Consider the following 26,309-nt stretch of genomic DNA (forward strand, 5'->3'; position numbering starts at 1 on the left):
TAATTTGCTGTAGTGTCTTTCAGTGAAATCGTAGTAACATTACGTGAGATTATGCCGAATTGCGATTGCGTGAGGAGCGTAACCCTGCATTTAGCACTATTTTCTGAGCGCAAAATGCACATTTGTGTCCAAAATGAACCTGAGGATGCTTTTTGCACTTACAAAATAGCACTCCATGTATGTACAGGAGGCACCATACTCAAGGCTCAGTATAAGCAACTGCATGGCGACCTCAGGCTTTCCTTTAGCACGGATGGGTAAGGGACAAACCAATGAATGCAACAAAACAGGGCAGCGGCAGTGAGCAGCTACTGTGCTCTTGCGTAGGCATTTTTGCCCAAATTACTCCACATTGCTCAAATAGAACTATCTGCCTAATTTTCAATAATTTCACATAACAAGAGTAACGCAAAATTACAAAAAGTATTGAGATTACACCAACATAATTAAAATGTCACTCAACCCTGGTGTTCTATGGGTATATACATAGATCTTACTACCTCTAATATTGCTTACAAGTGCTTTGTGGATGGGAGCATCATATTTCATTGGTTTAAAGCGTTAGGTCATGCATAATGGTTACACTTTGAGATGCTGTTTATCATTGGTTTATTAGCCTTCCTATGCACATATATTATGCAGTTCTTTATATAGGCAGAAAATATTTCATAATGTATTTGGATTATTGAGGTAGGAGTAAATTTTTACTGAATTTATCATGCTCCTGGGTTTCCTAGGGAGTCATGGTTGAAAGCATATTGTTTGTGGTTTTGCCCATATGGGACATATTCATACCGTGTATGAGGTTTGATGGCATGGGGGCCGAACACTACTCTTTTTCAGGGGGCAGCATCATATGTAAAACAACTTTTGAAATGCCTCAGTGTGGAATTTCTTCGAATGCACTGTCATATGACCAAGTAACATTATAATCCAGTAGTAACAGCAGCAGTAGATCAACACATTGGAGGAAGCGGTAAACCAACAAGAAATGTTATACGGAGTATCCCATGAAGCGAAAGAGAAGTGACCACTTGGAGGCAGCAAGAAGAATTATGTGGGATCTATTCAGCAGCTAGAGAGAAGCAAACAAAGGAGCAAGGATGGGAAGCCCATTGAATGCGCTATTAAACCCCCAAGATTTGTTAACGAGGTGCAACAGAAGAGCAACAAATTGAAAGCACTGTTAAACCCCATTAAATATTATAGAAAATCTACCCCCAAACGAGAGAAGAACAGCTGGCAAAAAAACCATTGTCTCACTGTTAAATTATCTGGGAGTATTGTATGTAGGGTACCTTTTTTTGGTATTTATGTATTTGACATTTCCATTTGTGTTTATGCATTCTTATATTTTGCTAATTTTATCTGCATTTAACCATATTTGGTTGAGTTGTTGTGAAAAAAGTTAAGCAGAAACTTATATATATTCATATTTACTTCACTCATAAATGTACACTCGTGGTTGAATGACTGACAGGAGTGACAAAGAAGCAACAAAGGAGCAGGACATTTGAGCCAACATGAAGCAATATACACAATCTAACAAGGATCTTTAGAACAGCAGTACATCGGATGCGCTGATAAACCAGCAAAAGCAATAATGTTCGGTGTTCACCAAGAATTGAGTGGGAAATTGTGTAGGGCTGGATAGGAAAAATGAAAAGACAGTGGTTGGATTGTCGGATTGTACCTATTCTAAAGTATCAAGTCTCCCTGTTCAGCTGCTTGAGGTCATCATCAACGTCCATCTATCTGCACCACCTAAGAGGCCAGGAAAGAGTTTTCACCTACACTGGTTGTCAGTAAACCTGTGCTGAAGGAAAGCCTGTGCTCGCCACGCTGTTGCCTATATGGAGCCTTGAGTACCCTCCCAGCTCCCGTGCCCACTGGACATAGATGGAGGAGGGCCTGCAGATGCTGGAACCACTAACTGAATCTAAATCTGTATCTTCTGTGCTTTTCTGGAGGTATAAAAGTTAGAAGTCCAAGGGTCCGATTCAGAAAGGGCCTCCGCACCAATGGCGGCGGCACTGCTCTCGTGGCAGAAACTCTGCACTGCAGTAGCCCTCTGTGGAGGTCCCGCCACCAGTGCAGGCCCCAGCCACCACTTCAGGGCCTCCCCCATGAATGTGGTGGCCCTTTGTTAATCTGCCCCCTAGCCTGTAATCCAAGGACTGGCCTGTCTCCAGCTTTGCTTGAGGCCAGAGCTGTCTAATGGGAACCTTAGCATTGTAAAAATGCAACTGCAACTCACTATTTTCAACCTATAGTGCTGTGAAAAATCTCTGCCCAAGCACAAGGAGTGATTCAGATGTATGTAATCCAAAACCAGATGTAGTTCACCACAGTAGAAGATGAATTAAAGAGCTGAAATTGACACGGCTACAATGCACATGGAACTGAAAGTTGCCCTCTTCACTCCTTTTGGGTAAACAACCTTTACCACGAAGTTTTTACCACGCGGTACCTTTACCACGCGGCCGTTACACCGCAAGTCGTTACCACGACTTGCGCTGGAGGGCGCTGTGGGATAAGGAATTTTATAAATTTATATTCCAACACCTTCCCTACTGTTACGGGCACTGGTGTTGGAATTTAAAATTATAACAATCCTAAATCCGCGCCCTCCAATGCAAGTCGTGGTAACGACTTGCATTGTAGCGGCCGCGTGGTAAAGGTATGCGTTGTTACAACCTGCGTTGTAACAACGTACATCCCTCCTTTTGTGACTGTTCAGTCTTCCAGGCTTGGCAGGGTTTTTCTGGTTGAGTTCATGGGCATCGCTTTAGTCATAAGCTGTTAAGTAGAAGACACAGTGAAACATCATACAAACTTGCAACTTTGCACAGTCAAAATAAAGCTCAGCCAATTAAAAAAACAGGTTCGTTTTTGATTGAAGTGTGGCAAACAGACCAGTGGCCACCATGAACTTTGTCTAGTAGAAGGTATAGACTGTTCCTTGATCTTTTGTCTAATAGGCTCAGGTCTTGCAAGCATGCTGTGTGAACTGGTCCCATTAGGTAAATGGTCATCAATTTGTCAGTCTTTTTTTCTGTGTTAATGAAGTTTGAAACTGATTAAAAACACTGCTGGACATTTAACATTGGCCATGAACTCCAACTTTAAAAAGACACCATTGTGATTAGTGTCTAGCCTTTACATCGCTAGGGAATAGAAGGAGCGAGAATTCAGGTATAATTATATGCAGTATTTTGCCATATGTATTAAAATACTTCGCGTTTTATAAAGTAAAGCACTGACTGAAGTTGTAGATTTATAGAGTGTCAGCATTTAGTTTTCTTGAGTCGAGAGTGTGTGTCCCTCTTCATCTCCTGATTAAGGCTTGGACCACTCTGCTGTCCAATCCTCAGAGTTAAGAGCTAAATGGGCTTAATCAAGTTTGGGGGGTTCAAACATATGATGAGCCCAGTTTACCAGTGGTAAATGACTCTACCTGTCCCATTTCGAGCCCAGTAATCTCAGATGTCTCTGGTAACACCCAAACCAGGATTTTCATGAATGTGTTTAAAATGTATATGTTAGTGCGCAGTATTGTATAAATACGCAAGTTGGCATTTGATTGTGTATTTACAGTGCAGGTTAGTAAGTACACCCTTATACACTACGCCGACAGGAAAGCAGCCAAGCGCATAGTGCCCCCACCTGCTGGATTACGAATGAGAGCCTAACATTCAGCCCGCCGCCATGACAGCGCCTGCAGCACATTACTACATGGTGTGGGATGGCACACAGAGCAGGAAAGGGGGTGCAATTACAGGAGGCCATAACATGTGCCACCCACATGCACCCCCAGGCCCAGATCCAGCAGAGGGAGTCGCCTCTCTAGTGAAAAGGCAATTGTAATATGCTCTGAGGTGCTGCCAGCGGACCGCCAGCATATTCAAGCCGGATGCAGACAGTGGGATCCTTGATCCCATCGGAGCTGGCGGTCTCATGGAGGTCCGACCACCACACTCAGAATGCTGCAGGCGGACCCACAGTGTGGCAGTGGTTGGACTGCCACCACCAATACGGTCAGTCCTGAGGACAGTCGGACTCATAATAAAGCCCTAAGACTAGACCACTACCCCCAAAAGTCGACCAATGGATGTTCAAAAACAACTTGAAATGTCATTCTTTCAAAATGTATATCCTAATCAGCAGTTAAAAATATTTTTAATATTTATTTACATAAACTATTTTTTTTTCTCTATATTTTACCAGGTGGAGGTCTCCGCCCTGATGGCAGAGTTTTCCTACAGTAACGGAAAAGAATTTACAAAAATGATTTAGCTTGAAAATAAATACTAACAAATGTTTATGTAAATATTAATATAAAATAATTTTATATGTTTACCTTAATGAAGAAAAAAATGCTACAGCACTATTTTGAACTATAACTTTAATTAATGGAAATCAATTAAAATAAATTAAAATGATTTTTCAGAAGTTTTAATTCAAAAGAAAAAGAATACTAATTAGTTAAAGTTATGTTTACAATTATTTGAAATTAGGTTAAATATTTTAGCACAATTTATAGTTACATTGTTTTTTTATTCAAAATTGGTCAGTACATTTTTTTGTTATTTTATAATAAAGATATACTACTAATAATATTTATATTGTTAACAATGTTAATTATTTTAATTCAATTCAATAATATGTCCCCTATGATTTCATTTCAAGTCCCTATCTCCATTATTTTTTGTGGGAGAGTGTTGCAGTTCCAGTGGTTTGCAATGTGTAGTGCAAGACTTACTATTGGGTTTTTTTTCGGTATTGACTTACACTCGGAGTTTGTGAATACTGAAAAGTAGTAAACTTACTGAGAGTTGTAAACTTACTCAAAAGTGTTATCTTTGTGAATGAGACCCATTATTGGTAACTAATCTGGCTGTGATTTTAATTACAGAACGACATGATAGACAAACAAGCATGCATTCTTAGCAAGATTTGGTGAGATTTACAAACTTTTGTTATTCGGAAAGCATGTATGTAAAGGAAGACATAATACAATTACTACAGCAATGCATGTATATATAATTCAGAATTATAATAAAATATAAGAGCACCTATATATAGTTTCATCATATTACCATTGCTAAAAAAAAAAGTATTCCTAAGCATTTAATAATTTCAGCTCTTTGCCACCCCCACATACCCACATACCTTTTGACTGCCTGTCGGCTCATTCGGTGCAGTGTGAGTTGGCAGCATTCCCAGAAGAGGAAGCTGCTCTTCTGTTTCTCTTGATTCACAGGCTGGGTTGCATTTCATTTTCTTCACAGGATTTAGGATGGCTTCTTGGATGCCAAGGATCTCTAGTCTCAGTAGAAAGGAATCATAGTGATCTGTCTCCAAGGAAGAGGAGAGGTCTAGTAGCAGAAGAGCAGTAACTTCATTTCTATGTTATTATGGGTGGGCTCAGTTTATTTCATGCCTGTTGGATCCTGACTGAGAGAGGGTGAAATGCACAGTCTCAGCATGCATTTAGTATCTGAAGTTAGTAGGTATGTATGTTTGTATGCATGAATTTATGTATTTATCTATGTATGCATGCATTTATGAAAACATTTATATGACATTTGCATAGAAGGAAAATAGCTGAAAGGCAGCAAAGTGCTATACAGGGTCAAAGGCAAAAATATAGTCAATTAATATTGGTTGCTGGATTCTGGCAAAAGCAATTGCTTGTTACTGCTCTGTGATTAGTATTTTTCCTAGAGGTGATTCTTCAGCTCTTTCCTAAAATGGAGCGGGATTGCAGAGATCCTGATGGATCCAAGGATAAGGTTCCAGAGCCTTGGTTGATAGATAGAGAAAAACAGTTGCCTTGTTTTTCTTTTTGACGTTTCTTTGCCTGCTGTCAATGGTGCCCTGGGTGTGGGTGTGCCAAGAACTACCAGAGATGGTGAGCTTGTCAGCCAGATATGTGGGGAAGGTTGTCCTGTTGACTTTGATGATTATGCATCTGATTTTTAAGTTTGGGCGAGCCGAAAAAGGAAGCCAATGAAGGGTTAAAAGGATGGGAGTGATGTGGTCATATTTCTACTGTGATGCCTAACTATGTCTCAAAACATGCTTAACCCCTTTACCGCGGTGTAGAATCCGCCGCAGTGCGGAAGTTTCCGTGCGTGGGCGGGACCGCGTCGGCCAACGGACGTGCACAGCACTCTGAAGGTAGTGCTCGCGACGGCCGTTGGCCGACGCCAGCACGCAATGGGTTAAAGTTCTTCCTGAGTTCATGGGAGATGGGGTGCATTCATGGAGTGATACAGTTTAATATACCAATTTCAGAAGAACGATTAGAATTATTGAAACTTCTGTCTTATTACATAACTCTTCCTGGTCCTGATTCTGCAAGGATACTGGCACCTGGCTGCCCTCATCCAACCTTTACAGACCTGTTAGATATTTATGTTGATAGATATTTATGTAACATGGTCTCACTGCTGCAAAGCATTTAGCCAATAGGTAAATGCAGTGAATCTAGTGTGGAGTGCAAGCAACAAAATTCGGCCTGTTCTATGTCTGAATTTTTGGGACAACAGAAAAGAGGTTGGTGACAGCAAGATGCCAATAACAAGGGCACCCCCCCACCCCCATCCTCCCAACCCCACAAGTATCTTGCCACAAAATGCTTATTCTTGAGGAGTCTGAAAACAGAAACACTTTTTTCTTCACAAGCAAGAGCAAATTTAATTGTTTTACTGTGTGGTGCGTAAATGTTTATCGGTGGTGATAATATTATGCTGTTTACTTGTTTGTACCTAGCTTTAATTTTTTGTGGCTCTAGATTTTCTGCTAAAGAGACAAAATTGCAATGCCTTCTCTCGACAACAATTCCCTCCCTGTGGAGAAAACCTGGAGTCGCGAGTTGTATTTATAACATGCTCATGAGCCGATTGGGAGGTCAGAGGCACACAATTATATTGCAGTGTGGCTTTCATTGACCTGATAATTAATGGAGGCACGAGCAGAAATTGATCCCGGGCTAAAATGTCAGCCGGGCGCGAGACTACTCAAGCAGATCAAAGTGTATTACAATCAAGGCCTGATCAGGAAGGGCCATGTCTCGCTTGTTCCTATGACCTTTTCAAGATCCTGCCTCGTGTTTCTCAACAGTGTTGTTGTCCTGGGGGGGCTGCTTTAATAGGGTGCATTCAGAAACGTGGGCTGTGCGCAAAGCGTTCCGGGGGAGGGGGGTACAAACAACTACAAACCCATCACCATAAATAAAGGCTCAAGGTGTCGGAATGGGAAAATGGCTACTAATTTGTGAAACATTTCGCCTGGTTACAAATGAAAAGGAAGTGCTCATCCCGTCGAAAGATGCGTGGGTGCTGTGCGTGATGGACTGATGAAGAGGACCCGAGTATTAATCACGCAAACACCTTTGCTTATAGGCTGAAGGAGACACTGCCTGCACGTGCACGCACGATACTCCAAGCTGCTGCTAATAGGCACGTATGCCTGATACAGGGCCAGCTTTAGCGCTGGTTGCGACAGGTGCAAACATCTTTTTGGGTGCCGCCCCTCCCTGACTTCCTTCTCCTCGGGTTCCCTCATTACCACTCTTCAACAGTTCCCTTCAGCTTTCCATGGAACCTCTCTCACATAATAAGAATGTATTTCTACTCAAATGAACGCTTTTTAGAGCATTAGGATAATGAAAGGCATTGGGAAAAAAATTAAAACATAGCGTTCTGACCTAGCTATACCATGCAGTTTGCAGGCAGCTGTTCAGTGGTTAATTTATAAAAAAAAAAATAAGTGCTAGGTCTCTTGTCAGGAGGCAGCTTGCACCAGCCCATTTCTCCTGTTAGTGCCACCTAAAACAGAATCAACTATGAACAATGAAATTGGAGAAAGGATGTGGCATAATACCCAGAGCTGCAGACTTCAGAGCTGTAGAACCAGGTTCGAGTTTTAGCATCGTCTCAACATTCCTGTGATTCTGGGCAAATCACTTTAATTCCCCGTAACTGACTGTGCCCTTAACTGGTGCTCATGAAAAGCGTTGGTGTTGATGATTAAGTGCTGGTGCAGAGAACCAGAAACCACCGGCTCAAATGAAGCACTGAACCTGTTTGATGACAGGTCATATGATACTTGGACTGCAAAATGCCTGTGAGTCATACATGATTAATACACATGAAGCACAAATCACATGTGTGAAAAAAACTCTAATATGTATGCCACATGTGCATAAGGATCTGCCACGTATGTGTGCTGTACGTTAGTCAATAAAGACACTGAGGGCCTGATTCACAAAGATTTTGCTGTAACATACTATTGTAGTACTCCTGACTTACTTCTGAATCACTGGAGTAACCCAGGAATAAGCTAAGAGTACTCCTAGGTTAGTCATGAAATAAAGTGCACTAGTCAGTCAACTACGTGCAGGATATGTGTAAGATATCCACATGTTTGGGACATTTCCTAACACATGCTTTAATTGCACAGAGCGCACAAAATACATGCGTGGTAATAACAAGCCTGACTTTTTAAACTCATTCTGCTTGATTGCTATGACCTCGATCACTGAGGGTATGCTATGAGTAGCATGACACACTCCTCTACTTCCAGCTTACTTCTGAAATCCTGGAGTAAATCAAGGGTGCTTCCCGGAATGCAGGTGTAAGTCCTCCTACTACAAGAGTGTCACAACGAAATCTTTGTGAATAAGGCTCTATACATTTATGAGTGTCAATTATACATATGTAATTCACATATGCATAGGACTGGGAAATGTCAATAAACTGAATTTTTACTCCTAAAAGGCAATTGAGTCACCATAAAGTCTTTACCTTTCAACAGGCATAGACGTGTTAATGCATTGTACAATTGACTACTTTTTTCCAATTCCTTTTCAACCAACCTCTACAGTGCACACAATATGCAATGCTAAGCTTAGCACTAAGCTGCAGTTCCACATTTTTTAACACAATTTTATATTTTTTACATGGAAATCAATTCCCATGTGGAGACAATACTATGCTACACCTCACTAACAATTGGCCTGTTCCATTGGCGTGTGGTCAAAATATTGTGTCAAGAATATCAAGGACAAAAATATTTTGAAGGTAAGTTTCTATGGATAAGCAAAGTTTAACTATACTTAGTACTAAGTACCTTGATGGTATATATATTGTCAAGGTATGTAGATGTGAAGTTAAGAATAGTAAATATATACTTACCTATTTTCACTTACCTTCTCGATATTCTGGAACTTGATATTTTTGACACAATATTCTGTCCACACGATATTTTTAGCATCGATATTCTATGAGACAACCGTTCCATTTACTCTCCCACCACCTTTAATGATGTGGAAGTTCCCGCAAGCGCACGCCTCAGACATTATTCTAGGAACAAGGTTGTTCTAACACTCTGTCTTCACTTACAGAAGGAAAAATTGACAATTAGGGGTATAATATATGCCCCTGCTGCCCTGCCGCGGGCGGGAGGGGTTAAACACTCCAGGGCCCCCCAGCCTTTCAGGGGGCCCCCACTAACCATGGCTAATGAATGTCTGTGAGATATAGGAGCCCTTGACAAATTCTTCGGGGGGGGGGGCACCATTTTGCCTTGCATTACTGTTTACAACCCCTGGAAATGTTTCTGCTATTGCGAATGGAACTTGTGTTAATAGATGTTAACATCCAAGCATTTTTGCTGTCACAAATCCTGCAGTTCGCAAAAAATAAAAGACTTGTGACAGAAAAAGCAAATTGCAAATCATTAAACGGATACCGACTTGCCAAAGTCATTGTTATCCGTTTGCAAAGCAAAATCTGTCCCTGCACCCTTTGTGCCACGAGCTCACTCCACACCTAAAGGGTATCCATTATCTGTTCAAAACCGGTTTTAGTTGCTTTGCTGCTTATTTATGTAGTAGAGTTTCTCAGTATTAACCTTTTTGTAGGGAGGGAGCATTGTGTGTGTAATACCTTCCACGCAGTGAGTGAGGACAAAACTAGACATGCAAAATTCTATTTTATAAATCTGAATATGACTGGGTATATGTATTATGCTGTCTGCATTGCTCTGAGACATATTCCCCTACATCTTGTTAGTGTGATATAAACAGATCAAAATTTGAGCAGCCATCTCAGAAGTCAGTATGTGGTTCAGATCAAATTCTCTCATCAGCATCGAAAGCAGAAAAAAAACATCAGTAGTTTTCACCTGGAAAGTTGAAATTTGCACACTGCCCTAGGCGCACCCACTTAAAATAAATGAGCATTTTATCTTAGTATCTCAGCTAGTGAGATGCGCATTCAAATAAAAATACCACCAACAGAAACCATGCAAATGAAAAGAATAAGTTGTAGCTGACTTTTTTCATTCCTTGAAGGCACACCCGCTGTACACCAGGGGTGTGAGTGAAGCTCCCAGCAGTTAAACTAGTGCTGGCAATTGCTGCTTGCACTGGAAATTAAATATTGACTATAGTCATGTGATCCATGTGTGGGTTCAATGAGGGGGAAAGTAAAGTCTATTGGGGTGGTACCAGAATTTGTAATCAGACTAAATAAATATAATGCCCTAAATATGGTTAAAATACATATTACTCCATCTAGCTAATAAAAGAAAATCTACACCGCATGGGCAATATTTTGTAAACAATATTTTAGACATAATATTTATATCACATGATATTTCTGACCATGGTGTTCTGACATACAACTGTTTGGGCACATGTACTTGTGTGGGTGTGTGTTCATGTCTTTGCATAAGGCGGCTTCTGATCCTGAATAACTTATTCGAAATATTTTAAAATTTTGCTACAAAGTCAATGTATAGATGTTGTTTTAACCCCTTGCATGCTCGTGAAGGCCCCCGACCGTCATGCGTCACGGTGGGCGTGTGCGGAGGACGGCCAGGGGCCGTCCGAGTCCCGCCCACTAATTGAAATGCCCGCACAGCGCAAAAATTCACGCCACATGCAAGGGGGTTAGTAAGTCTATCATCTTTAGATGTCATAAGAGACTCCCATTACAAACCACCATATAGAACTAGGGGATTTAACCTTCATTCTTACAGTGGTAGAATTTCTTGTTGAAATTGAATGACTTTAGATGTGGTGTATATGCCAAAGCAAATTCAACTCTTTGGAAGATCTGGCAGACCATATTTTTCACACTAGTTCCAGAAACACAAACCATAAAAGCATTGTCTTTCATTATTGGTGAGGGACATGATTCACCAAGGAGATGTGTAAAACAGTCCTTGCCTTGTGGACTACAGCCTATGGCACCTAACCCACTTGTAACAAAACTGAATTTTATAGGAAATTGAAGCAAAAAACAGATTATGAAGTCTGATGGAATATGCAGAGAAATGCATTGTAGATAAAGATAAGACTGAGACCAAACACCCACACACACACACTCACACACAGACTGTCTCACACTAACACATATCAAAACAATGTTCCAATGGCATATTAGGAGAAAAGATGTGTTTAAATATGTTCTTGTATGCTGCCTTGCTAGCAACTCCAACATTGGCCAGATATTGATCTGACACCTGCACAGGACCAGAGGTCTGAGGTTCATGGATCACATGGCTGCAATGCAGTGTTTCCCATCATACTAGGCACACTGAAGTGTCCCATCCATGTTTCTGGAGTATTCAAGAGCATAAACAGCCCACAACAGCAGGGTTTTGTGGAATAGATGGGTCTCTCTCAGACAGGGCCTTTCCTAGAAAATGTGCCACAATAGCGATAGTGTCAATGGACCATCCACTGCACATCCTTGCTACATTTGGAAGACCAAACCTGAAAAGAAAACACAAATCAGACACATCTGTACCACCACAGCCCACCACAAAATTGCCATAAAGAACTACATGCTTAACTTTCATATTGTGACACCAGAAAATGATCTGCATCATTCTGACACGGACATCCAGAAAGCTGACTATCCTTTCTAGCTGTGAATATGGTTCTGTATCTATAATTTTAAACTATGCATACTATCTGCATCGAAGCCTGAGCAGCATATAATTGCAGCTATCAGTCAACCTAAGCAAAATTGTTAAATAGAATTGAATGTGTTTATGTGTTTATGGACGACAACCAAGACAATATACTCTTATTAGGCAGCAATTGTAAATCAGCCAGCAGATCATTCAGATACAAAAAGCACATACTTTTTTACTTAATGATGATCAATGTATGTTGTGAAGTGGATATGAAAATTCCCATTATTTTTATGGGACTCATTACAAGTCGGCTGTCCACAAACAGCCAGACTTGCAAGGGCACAGCGGTCTTCCTACCGCCCTATTACATCCAGAGTAGTCTGGCCATCCTGGGACCTCCATAGCCATCATGGATCAGAGATCACTGGCGGTGGTGTGGCGGTTTGAGAACGCAATATGCTTGCCAGGATTGCCCCAGTCCCGCCAAGCATATTACAGGTTTCCTCTCTGTCATGGTTTCATGGTGGTGAGCCTGCCATGAAAACCGTGGTGGAGAGGAAACAAAGGGGGCTCTATAGGGTCCCCTGTTGCCTCAGAGCCATGGAGTGCAAGCAGGGGGGCACTTGCTGTGCCCCCCTGTGTGCATGCTCACCGGTACCTGCACGGCATGGACTGCAGCAGTCCATTTTTTAGGATCCAGATGTCAGTGAAAATCATTTTTGGGAGCTAGTCACTGGAGGAATATGCCAACTTTAATTTTGCATGTTCCATTTTTAAATATCAGACACCCTACCTTGGGTGGACTTAAAGGTTTTATATTAATATTTAAAAACAGGGTTTTGTGTCTTTCAAAAAGGGTTATTTTGGCAGGTTTGACAGCTGGCTTCACAAGCTTGGAGGTGGAATTGCCATCATCACCAAGAATACCATCAGCTGTTCCACATCTACGGACATCTCCTCCTCCAACACAAACAACCTTGGAAGGCTGGGCCTTACTCAATGAGTAAAGGGACCCACCCACATTACCGGACACCTCTTGAACCCTATTTTCACCACCTTCAACAACACCAAAGTTGACAAGCCTACACCAGTCTCCTAGACAGACGACGCCGTCGACAATTTCAACATCCCCGTCCAAGGCCAATGCACATGCACTACCCCTGAACTAGCACACCTAACTGGAACAGCATAACTGACAAAGACTGGAACACCGCACTCAACTCACGCTAACATAGCAACAGACTTCCCAAAGCCAATAAGAATTTCAACAATTGGATCACCTCCTAAGCCACCTCCATTACTCCTCTCAAACACAGCAATAGAACAAGACGAAGACTCCAAGTCAGTTAATATACAGAGAAACTCAGACTGATTAAACACCACTGTAAACAACTGGAGCATAGATGGAGAATGAGCCACGCCAATGCAGACAGTGCACATTCAAATCCTCCCTAAAACGCTGCCAACAAAATGATGTGGACCACCAAAGAGGCTGCTCTGGTGGATCGCATCAATGCCAACACCAACAGAAGCAACAAATATTCACCACTGAGAAACATTTCATCACACCATCGTCAAAACTCTATTATTGCACAAACTCTTCTAATGAACGATGCGCTGAACTTGATGCTGTGCTCCTATTGCCTCTAAGTGATTGTTTTTCGCCTGGTTTGCTCTTAATGTATATTGCCCTACTTGTCGCTCTCACCCTTACTGCTTCCTTTGCCCACCCCAATTTCTGTTTGCCCCTGTTGTATATTGCCCCACTGTTTCCTTGATTTCTCTCACCTACCTCCTTCCTTCTCTACCTAAACCTATGTAAAGCACTCTGATACCCGCCGGGCAACAAAATCACCATTATTTACAGCATATTCAGCCCGCATCCAGACCTGACAAACCCCATCAAAAACATCCTGATCTTATCCAAAGAACCAATGCTAATCACATGGCCCATCATCACCCCAGAAGAGACCACTGCGACCATGAAGTCCATTGACTTAGGAGGTCCCATTGTACTCTTGCACCCACCACTCCTACTCCAGAGGACTTCAACCCATCAGTGCCATGCTCACATCCATTCTGCCTCCACATCTTCCTTGACCTTCCCGCATACTTGGCAATATGCTAACTGTCCTCCCATTGCTGACGAAATCGTAGACAGACCCCTCAATGCTTGCCAACTGCAAACTTATCTCCCTGTTACCATTCCAGGCAAACACATCAACAGACACCTCACTGAATACCTCAACGACCACCAACCCCTTCGACACCACTCAGTCCATTTTCAGAACAAACCACAGCAAGGAAACTGCCCTTATCGCGGCTACAGATGATATCTGCAGGATTCTGGCCCTCATCCTCCTAGACCTCTCCACAGCATTTGACATAGTCTCCCACCCCATCCTCATCCAACACCTACATGACATCAGAATCCAAAGACAAAGACTCTGATGGATTTGCTCCTTCTTGAATGTAAGGACCCTGTCAGTCAGCCTAGCACCATATACCTCAGATACCAGCTACATCATCTGAGGAGTTCTGCAGGGATCCTCCCTGAGCTCGACCTTCTTCCGCACAAACATTATCCTTCGAGCCAGCATAATACGCTCTCACGACATCAACACCCTCTCCTAAGCAGATGAAATGCAACTCGTACTCTCCCTCAGGGAAAAGGGCCCAGTACTCGGATCAAGTTCAATGTCTACATAACTGAAATCGGCCACTGGATGAAAAACAACTGTCTAAAGCTGAACACTAACAAGACCGAAATCATGATCTTTGGGACGAGCACATCACAGTTGGACTCCACCTGCGGGCCAACTGAGGGAGGACTGACACCCACCCTCCACCACCATGCAAGACCCTCAGGATCATCATTGACAGCAAAATGGATGTGACCGTTGACGTCAGTGCTGTCACAGCCTAATGCTTCCATATTCTGAAGATGCTGAGGAAGATTGTCAAATGGCTTGCAATCAACACCCCGAAAACCATCTCGCACACCTTGGTTTCAAGCAAGCTGAACTATGGAAACACCCTCTATGCTGCGATCAACAAAAAACTCACCAGAAGGTTGCAGACCATTCAGAATCAGTCAAAATCACTCTCAACTTCCCACACTGTATTCACATCACACCGCACCTGGAGGAGCTCAACTGGCTCCATATTCATAAACGAGTACAATTAAAACTATTGGAATATGCATGACCCCTTTTTTATGCATGTGATAAATAATCTATTTTTTTGGCCAGCGTGGCAAAATCTTGAAGGAAACCGAGTTAGGGACATAAAAATAAAGACAGTGATATGTTTGGTTTGAATATTTAATAAAGTATTTATTGTTGCTTTTCAAGGGCCTTAAGTCATGTGGTGAAAGGTCAAAAGGCAGACGCTAACAATAACAGATATGTTAGTATTGTGTAAGCTATAATGATGACGATGATAACATTAAAAATTATCATAATAATAATGTTAAGAATAATCATTATTATTACTATTATTATTGTTGCTATTGTTATTATTATTATTATCATTATTATTGTTATTATTTCATTTACTTATTAGTAGTTTTATATAACACGTTCCATACCTGCTGGCTGTCAGAACGATTTATAAATGGGAAATCGGAGAATAAGAGGTGTAATGCTGTACAAAGACCAGAGGAAAACTCAAAAGTAAACAATGTAGTAAAATACTGTACATACAAGGATTAAAGTACAATGATCAAGTCTGTTTTCAGAGATACAACCCGGTTTTCAGGCAAAAAATTTGATATAAGAGCAAAAGTAAAATAAAAACAATGTGTGATATCTGGGGGCAGGTTACATACCACATTTACAGCAAAGAAATACAGATAATGCACACTATATAATTATCAAACACCTATGAGAGCCAAAATATGTACATTAAACACTTATAAATATCAGCCTTGAATAAATGACAGCTGAGCCTTGAGTAGCTAAGAGGAGATTACTTAAAAGAAATTGACAATAAAGAAGTAGCTGTTTAAACTATTGTTTGAAACTACAACAGGGGGCTTGATATCATTGAGGTCATTTAGGGGTCACCAGAAGTCGCTGGGACCCCTGGTTTGCCCTTTCTGATCTATAACACGGGCTTTGCTAACTATGGCCTTAGAGGGAACAAAAGCATGTCAAGAAGGGAAGGTAAACAGTTCAGATGAGCAATGTTTACTTTCCTTAGCTTCCACTTGGACATTACACTCCTTGTTTCGTTAAATCAATGCATGCTTCAGTGCATCACTCTTTAGAATACATCATAAATTGAAACAATTGAAAAAATACACATTTTTTGACTGTCACCTTGGTTGCAATGTTTCATTACTGTGAATACACAAAACACAAGTATTGGCAACCCCAATAAATCTAGCCTTGCCAAGCCTATCAGATGTTTATTTTTATTATTGCCAGGATATGGCTTGAAAATAAAAAGAAAATAAATGTCATATAACTATGGTGCCATATGCTTGCACTAACAATTTTACATTTAAAAAATAGAAATCACATACAATTTCAATATAACCATCTGGATTTTTACTATCAGGTGAGTGTACTTCGAACTGGTATAGAAACCCTGCTTAGTTTTAATTAACTTTAACAGGAAGTATTATCATTTTGGTGCTCAGAAAAAGTACTCTTAACTCGGAATTACAGTAACCTGAGTTATAGTTAAGCACACAGGATGACTAAAAAATACAAGCATTTACAATGCAATAGGGCTCGCAGCATTAAAGTTTGAGTTATTGGCATTGTGTATGACAATGCGTTGCATAAAATGTTTAGCAAACTTTGAATTGGTGAGCAGTGAGTGTGTGTGCAAGAGTATGCTGTTCTTGAAAGCAGTGTGGTAGAGAGTGCACGAATTTGGGTGACCTGAGCAATGTGGATGATGCACCTCACGCACGGGGCTGATACAGTTATTATTCATACAGCTCTGATGATGTGCACTCACTACTCTGCACTCACTACTCACTACTCTGCACTCACTACTCTGCACTCACTACTCTGCACTCACTACTCTGCACTCAGCACTCACTACTCTGCACTCAATGCTCACTCTCACTACTCACTACTCTGCACTCACTACTCTGCACTCACTACTCTGCACTCACTACTCTGCACTCACTACTCTGCACTCACTACTCTGCACTCTGCACTCACTACTCTGCACTCACTACTCTGCACTCTGCACTCACTACTCTGCACTCACTACTCTGCACTCTGCACTCACTACTCTGCACTCACTACTCTGCACTCACTACTCTGCACTCACTACTCTGCACTCTGCACTCACTACTCTGCACTCTGCACTCACTACTCTGCACTCACTACTCTGCACTCACTACTCTGCACTCTGCACTCACTACTCTGCACTCTGCACTCACTACTCTGCACTCACTGCTCACTACTCTGCACTCACTACTCTGCACTCACTACTCTGCGCTCACTACTCACTACTCTGCACTCACTACTCACTACTCTGCACTCACTACTCACTACTCTGCACTCACTACTCTGCACTCACTACTCACTACTCTGCACTCACTACTCTGCACTCACTACTCACTACTCTGCACTCACTACTCTGCACTCACTACTCACTACTCACTACTCTGCACTCACTACTCTGCACTCACTACTCACTACTCTGCACTCACTACTATGCACTCACTACTCACTACTCTGCACTCACTACTCACTACTCTGCACTCACTACTCACTACTCTGCACTCACTACTCACTACTCTGCACTCACTACTCTGCACTCACTGCTCTGCACTCACTGCTCTGCACTCACTACGATGGTGGAGGCGACCACCTTACTGGAAGAAATTGTTAAACACTAATAACGGAGGAGTTGGTGCAACAAAAAGAAGTCCCATCTGCCGTAGTGTCTAAAAGTATATCCAACAGCAAATTGGCGGGAAATGGAGCAATGATGCTATAGCAAATATGTGTGCCTGTGCGGCATGGCATACTCTCTATCCTCCTGTGATTAGCATCAGGAACATAAACATTTTAGTTCCCCCTGTTCTTGTGTTAGTAGCACAAATGGACTGCACGACTTGAGCGGTCTTTAGCGCCCCCTGTCGGCTGAAAGTGGCTTCACCAAGTTCTCGGCTGTGACTGAAAACATTGTGAATCCAAAACCCTGCGACCTTTCTCTGACAGACCTGCTGTAAATGTCTTGTGGTCGTTGTTTGCTGTCACCCTCCCCAGACTCCAGTCTGCACTCGCCTCAGAACGAGAGCCCCCTGGGGCACGGCGAGGCATCCCTGCGCCGCTTTAATACTTAGCCTCTCTATCGGCATGGGAATCTCAGACACAAAGCACTTTCCCTCTCCCATTTCCGAAATAACAAATTTCCCCAGCATGCCGGCGCTTCTATCTATCTCTGTTGTGGTGTTTGTAAAATATACAGACCACGCAGTGCTGGGAAGAGCAAACACATCATTATGCCTTCATGACAGAAAAGCCTGCTCTGCTCGAGTGTAAACTCATTTTTCTCCAGGTGACTTTTAAGTAGCCTTGCACTATTGTGTGGGGGCTTCAATCAATAATCTTTGTCAAAACAGAATATACTGCATTGTCATTCTGTCCCTTTTAAAACAACGCCGCGGCCTGTGAAGGAGTAATGGCCGTCTGCTTCTGCCTCCTCTTAGTATCGAACTCTTAATAACAATAATGACAAGCATTACAATCCCCGTTCCTTCCGCGCGTTCAGCCGAGCCCTGTGAATGCAGCGAGCGCGTTCGCGTGCGCGTTTCGAATCGCCTCCAAGGCGATGCGCGCGGCCAGGAATGTCTCCTTGAAAGGAGACACGGCCACAATAAGTTCTCGGCGGAGACGCGCTTCCGCGCGTTCAGCCGAGCCCTAAAAAAAGGCAAAAGAATTGAAAATAAAAGCTGCTGAAATGGCAAATTATTGGCCCATCGTACTGGCACCAAAGTATACTTCTTTGTAGGAGGATGCCCATTTGTGATTAGGCAAAATGTGGGGCAGGAGAGCACATGGATGAAGTGGGCTGATCCATTGCTCCATGCTTTATGCCCAGTGGGCAGAACATATCATAAGATGAAGAGAGCTACCTGAGATTCCCTCTATATGTGTGTATTTGTATTTTTTTATTTCTGATTTTCTTCTCATTACACACTTGTAGACAAACAACTGAATTTGTTTCTAGATCTCACCTAAATGATGTGCTTGCACCAGGCACGGCTGGCACAAGTTAGAGCAGTGGGGCAGGGGCGGTCCGGCATGAAGGGGAAGTCAACAGACGATGGGATAGGTCAAATTAAATACAAAAATAAATAAAGCCACTTACCTTGTGCTCGCCGCATCGTGAAGTTGGCATTTTGGTGAGCGCAAGGAAATGGTTTTATTTATGTTTTTATTGAATTTTACCTATCCCATCGTCTGTTGACCTCTCCTCTCTACCCCACCCTGCCCCCGCTCCACTGCTTTTACCTGTGCCAACCGCACCCTCCATACCTTAAACAAAACAGTCATCTCTGTACTTTACAACTTTGGTAGTTCCTTACAACTGATCATAAATCAAAATCATTAACAATGTGATAAGCAGTGAATACAGCCAATAACATAGTTTGCTTTCAGTATACGGTCCATGTGGATTAATACAGGAAGGCATGACCACTAATTATTTTTTTAAACCTCCTTTGTGTAAATCTCCCTGTGATTTTTCAATAAATGTTCTCTTTCGAGTTATACACTAGACTTCAGTGACAGCAATTATTGTGAAGTCATCAAGATTAAGATTGTGTGGCAATGCTTCCTGCCATTTAAGGTTAATGGTCATACAATGTCACTTCCTATGATGTTATTGAGATAAAAGAGTGTGTGATGTCACTCCTGCTACTCCTGCCATTTTAGTCAAATGACATTCATGGTTGCTCTGTAGCATAGTAAGAAGAATAATAAGAATAATAATAACTCCTGCTACTCCTGCCATTTTAGTCAAATGACATTTATGGTTGCTCTGTAGCATAGTAACAATAATATTAATAATAATAATAATAATAATAATAATAATAGTAGTAGCAAGTGGCAGCAGTAGCAGAAGTAGTTATAGCATTAGTAGCAATAATAATTGGAATAGTAACAATATTAAGAATAATATTTTGAAATATGGAACAAGCAGGAAGCATGAATCATCTAAAAATCAATGTCAATGATGTCACTCAGTACCCCGGTAAAAAACATCCCTGTAATTTGCTTTCTACCCATTTATAATTGTATGTTATGTATAGCCCCTAAAATCACCTGTCCCTGCTTCAACTGCTACCCAGTGACAGAGAGAGAAGTAATGGGGAAGCCAAATAGAACATGGACTATTTTATGTATCCCTGTCCCCAAAGTAAAAAAAACATACCTGCATCCTTGACCAGTCCCTACCACTTTCCTTACCTTCCTTCCCCCTCTGAAAGCTCTGTTTTATGCTTTCATTCAAAGCAGACTAGCAGTACTGAACTGATAGGCTCTCAGACAGGCCAATCTGCTGGATCTGAACGACGTTTAGGACATCTTAACAGTGGGTATCCAGTTTTGTTATCAACTGTTCCTATGTGATAGCAGTGGGTTATGAGATTCAGAAACTGAAATAAACAATTAAGGATCTCTATGACAGACATACATAACAATAAAAATAACATATTTTTGTAGCACTTCAAGCAAAACATCTGCCATTTCCAAGAGCTGCAAACAGGGTCAAACAGGCAATTCTATCATTCTGACATTGCCCTGATAGGCTGGAGGCGAGGGTTTGCTTTCAAAGCAGGATGGCCTGCCTTGGCTCTACCATATATTGTGCCCCCCCACCCCGATCTAGTTGCTGCTCCCTGGAGAGTGGGCTGCTCTGAACATTTTTACCCGGGGAGCATTTGTGTTCCAGTCAGACCGTGGCTGCAAAGAAAAGGTACAAATATTACTAATGTGAGGGTACTCAGTTTATCAGTCTTGGAAGTATTAGTCGGTCTCACTGGATCGAAATGTTTAAGCCTTAGATAACTGCCTCACAGCCATCTGTGAGTGTCAACCAATTAGACGTTTGGCCAGTTTGCAACATGCATCTATCTGATCATAATCACCAAGTCTATGCTGTGCAATTTTGAAAATGAATTTGTACTGTGTAATTTTGAAGATTAAATGTTCAAGGAAAAGTATTCCTATGCCCCACCCTAAAAAAATGTTGGACGATTTACAGTTATGCAATATAACTGAAGGAATGCTAAGGACTAAGCCAGCACTTTCCTTAGTGCCTAATATTTTTCTCAATAAAAATAAACTACTATATCCTGCCAAGGAGTTCCATGTAAAAAGCAGTGACAAATAAATCAGTAGCTGAGGTAAAGACATTCAATAGTCCTCATTTTTTTCTACTGTCTCTCAGTCACCCTTGTTCCCCTTCCACAGAATGACAGAGTGCTTCTGGAACAAGGCCTGACGTCTGGTGGCCTTGAGAGCCAGAGTGGTGTCTCTGCTTCAGACAAGGGTCACCGGCTTGACAGTCTGGTGCGATGTGCAGTATTACTTTTGCTGTTTGGTGTTATAAAATGCAGTGAGATTTTAGCCTGTAATATTTGTTAACTGAAAATTAAGGCATTTAAAGACACAGTTGCCTTAACCAAAATCTACAGTTTAGGATGCAATATTTTAGAAACAGCATGTGGATGTTTTTTCAAATTTTTGCTTTAGAGCCCAGTGGCAACAGTTTAACGGTCAACAAAGAATATTTATTTCCCGAATTTACAATTTGTGACCTTCCTTGAGTATGGCAATCTAGTCAAAGTGCTCTCTATTTGTTTCTCTGGACAAAACTCCAGTGGAAATGGCTTTAAATGATCCCTGTGGTGCTGGCTGAAAATGTTTCAACTTATCAATCAGAAAGAGCTCTGCAGGCACCGTAAGGTGGTCATTTTTCAAACTCTCTTATGGTTCAAGCAAGCCTCCTGAGGAGACAAATGTCATGGTCATGCGGGGGTTCCAAGAACTGTTCTTGCACTCTGGCATTCAGCAAATCCTGTCAGTTCACTTCAAGGTGAGCGAAGGGGCGACTGTGGCACACCTGAATGAATGTACTGAAAAGTCTTTGTTGTAGGACACTACAAAATAGGACAGTAAAATAATGGCCGAAATGGTGGAATAAAGTGGTAATTACATACAAAGATCTGGGAAATGTGGGCAGCAAACCTTTTAATATAATGACCCATGTGTAGGCAGATGGCTATGAGAAGCCTGGGAAAATTGTGGTGGTAAGGATAGTGAGTCCATTTGAGATTGAGAGGAGACGTTTACCTTTTCGATTAAAAATGGCTGTAAAACACTTGTGTGATCAGCAGTTTACATTTATTGAAATATAAAAGATGGAGAGGATGTTTTGGAGGCTTACAGTGGGAATTTTTAAAGAATTAAAACAAAGTGTTAAATGCTGAGCATGTGAACCTAAAGAGGAACGTAAATGCTGAGCAGGCTCTCCTATAGAGGAACGTAAACATGTTTTTATAATCTTCCAAATGAAATCTGACCAGGATCTTACATTCAATTTGTAAAAAAAGTACATTTTATAACGGTGATCATCCAAAGTATCCCATCAGTCCAGTGCATTTCAATTAAAGTTCAAGTGGGATCAGCATTTTAATGTCTTTAAAACTTCGAATGGGAAATTGGGGTAATCTGATTTGAGGCACATGATTCCCTGGGTGACAACTTTAAGTGACCCTCAATTGAAGGATAACATCAGCATTGTAAACACCCATTAGTGACCTTTAACTGAATACACCTGGCTTTAACATTCTCTTAAACCAGCAGCCGTGGCCCTTGCAGGTAAGAGCGGTGGGGCGGGGTGTGGGTGATTTCAACGGACGATGACGAGGGAAAAATTAATTATCTATTTAATTTTTCCTCATCATCATCCGTCGAAATTTCTCCGCACCCACCCGGCCCCATCCCTCTTACCAGCACGGGCCGCGGCTGTAAACAAGGACAAAAATGTTGTAAATCAGGCCCACCTTTCCTGGTCTAAATCCGTTTTAAGACTGTCTCAGGTCAGTTCTCTGTAAACAAGACCGTAAATATTTTCCATCTTCCTTGCCAAAGTTAATATTTCAAAAAGTCCCAAGTTAGTGTACAATATAGATGTAAAATCAATAACTCACTCTTTTGACGATTTTCGTTACAACACCTTGTACTGATGCTTTAGTCCATTCATTCCCTTTTTGAGTGTTGATTACAGTGGGAAGATGGGTCCCATGTCATAGAACTTCACAGGCCCTGTCTCCTCTTTTCAGTCATCTTACACATATATTAATGAAATGTAAAGCGTTAAATCCCTGATCTAGTCGACATGGCTTATTAGCACTCTAACACTATTGCCCTGTCTTGTTTTCTGTCCTCATGACTGATGAGGCTCCTGCAAGAAGTGGGGCGTCAGTTACAGTTCGACGGAAAAGATACTCTGTCACAAATTTGGTGACCCTCCCCTCTACTGTATTAAAATTGTGTTGCAGTCTATGCCACTTGTAATATTCTGGGTGTGATATCACCCTGGCATATGACATAGCAACCTATCCAACAAAATCCAGGTACGGTCCTTAGTTTTCACTATAATCTGCACTAAGTTGCTTATTCATTTATTCATCCGTTCCTGCACTCCCTCTTTAATGCAATACAAGTTCTCAACTCTAGTAGGGTGCACTCAAAAAATAGACAGATTTATGACTACACGGGAAAGGGCTGATGGTATCAGGTCATTCACTTAGTCAATACTTTTCACAGCACGTGGTATAGAACTGTAAAACAAAGCATTATTAGTCAAATGCATACATTTTATTTATTCCCCGTTTGCGCTACAAATATTGTTATTCATTCCAATTCCCACAGTTGAACGAATGCAGGTTGTACTCTTTCCAACAATACTGTTTTGGAGGGTTTTAATATTTTGGTCCTCGGCATCCAATAGGAATGTCTTTAAATGGTAAAAAGAAAAGGGTGTGCACTGTTCTACTCAAATAAGGAGCAATTTGGGGTATTTAAACGAAATGTTCCCAACCCAGTCACCGATTGGTCTTTAGGGAGAGGTATTTGACGAGCACATAGACAAGGGCGCGCTCCAGAGTTTAATTTAGTCATGATGGGATTGAATTATTCATGACTTACGAAGAGAAAAGGGCGCCAACAATCCGATACAGGCTGAATTCGAGCGCACTGTTGAATGTTGTTGCACACCTCTGCCTGTGGTGTTTTTTTCCCCCTTCATTCTGTCTCTTCATGGTGGAAGATTCAGTGGTACATTTGATTTCGTGGGCAGGCAGTGGTGAAGAGCCGCCGCCTGCCTCAATTACATGGACTCGCTGAAGGGGCCATTGATAGCAGCAGCGGCGGAAATGGCTGGCGTATGCGCTGAACTGAGATAATTGGCGCGAATCGATTAGTCCCTCAGGAGAGTGTGATTAGGGGTTGCGTTACTGCTGAGAGATGGCTCCTTTGCATAGCTGCCTGAGGACTGCCGCAGTCCATCCGGTCTCACAGGATAAAATATTGATTCCTTTCCTCTCTGGTTTCCGTCTCCCCCAGGTCAGCCCAACCCCAGGGTGCATCCGCGCGCTAATGAAGATGCTGTACTGCCCCTACTGCCGAGGCCTCCCCGCCGTGAAACCATGCAGCAACTACTGCCTGAACGTAATGAAGGGCTGCTTAGCCAATCAGGCTGACCTGGATACCGAGTGGAACCTCTTCATTGGTAAGTGCGTCAACGCGGCCTCCAACGTGACCCTGATGTCACTGCGCATTTCCTCCTGAAAAGAAACTGTATAAACAGGGCCCAGATAACACATTCATGTCTCTCCATTTTGCTAAAAATAGGATTCCTTGAATATTGAAATATTAATATATATAGGTTTTGAGCCTAGAGCGCATTTCATTGTTTTTGCGCACCAAGCACTTATGAACAAATTGCATACAAAATGTGTACACACTGGTGCCTCGCTACAATTCACATTCTTGGCTCTATTTGAGAATCACATAGTTCCAAACACTTTTTTTTGGCCTAGTAATGACAGTTTTGTCCAGTGGAAATGTGAGTTGCATATCTATATACTTGACTGCGCTTTTACCTTATTAACTGTATGTAATGAATGGATTTTATAATGATGATGTATGTACTTGCTTTTATGGTTATTTGTAATGACCCGAATAAAGCTTTTTGAATTGAATTGAATTGACTGCGATTTTAAGGCAAATATTTCCTGTTAATCATGTGTTTTGTGTCAGGGAGCCTAGGAGTAATTTTGTGCCTGTTCAGTGAAACACAGGGATTTTTTTAAACTGCAAGTGCTTTCTGAGAAAAAAAGTTAATGCAGTGAGACGGATTTTCTTGCTTTTGGTGGGAGAGATGACGTCTAATGGTGCACAATAGGTTCATGCACACAACTTCTGCCATGATTATCCATTGATAGTTGTACACAAAGGCATACTATTAGTACACACAACGAGAGTCCCAGGTGCGTGGTGTATGATTTCCCTGTTCCCTAACCAGGATGTTCAAATTGCACTCCAATTGATTTGTGAACGGGCGATGTGTGTACAGAATGGCCACATCACAAATTCTTCATACATAGAGGGTGGCAAAATGTTCTGCCAAATGCATATAAAAAAAAATCGCAATTTGAGTTTCCCTTTGATTGGAGTTGAATGCAGGTTAAGAGCTTGCAAGGGGCAGCAGACCTGCATCTCTACACTTGGATTCCCAAAGTAAACCATTGTTCAACCGCAGCCCAGGACACATTATGCCTTAACAAAACGTTTCCCAATTTGGAAGACGTCAGGAGGAGCATACTCCTATCAAGGCATGCCGACATTGTTCACAAAGTGAAAGATGTCCCCACCACACCTCAGGTGTCTGTATTGATCAATGGTTTGCAACTGTAATTGTGGGCACATATCATTGACACTTGTCATTGCAAATCACAAATAAGAGGGGCTGTCTCTTTCATGCCCACTCCGAATTGAGATTTGGAATGAGTTGCAGAGCCTCATAAGGTGGGTTGGGGGTGTGGGTGGGGAAGTATGGAGGGGGGGGATGATGTGTGGGGGTGGGGGTGGGGGTGTAAATCAACAGCAGCCGGAACTGAGCAAAATTTGTATATTATGGTATTCTCTTGGTACGTTTTTTTTTCTCTAGATAGTCTAGATCGGCTTATCAAAGGTTTTGATTACAGTACAGCAAGGAGATTTTTATTGAATAAATTAACATATAGCAGAAATAAGAAATGTTTGGACCGTGGTTATAATTCGCCGATGTTTAACCTTTATTTTCTCTGATGGGTAGGGAAATTAGAA

General features: G+C 41.8%; 1 protein-coding gene across 2 annotated transcripts in view; it reads left to right on the plus strand.

The window, feature by feature from the left end:
* GPC6 (glypican 6) overlaps positions 1-26,309 on the plus strand; it is a 2,597,257-nt gene that overhangs the window by 1,443,553 nt on the left and 1,127,395 nt on the right. For both annotated transcript variants that reach the window (XM_078657599.1, XM_078657600.1), the window contains exon 3: positions 24,546-24,711. In XM_078657599.1, the coding sequence (XP_078513725.1) occupies positions 24,546-24,711 (166 nt within the window). The remainder of the gene's footprint in view (positions 1-24,545; positions 24,712-26,309) is intronic.

Source organism: Lissotriton helveticus, chromosome 8, assembly GCF_964261635.1.
Source record: "Lissotriton helveticus chromosome 8, aLisHel1.1, whole genome shotgun sequence".
NCBI classification, from domain to species: Eukaryota; Metazoa; Chordata; class Amphibia; order Caudata; family Salamandridae; genus Lissotriton; species Lissotriton helveticus.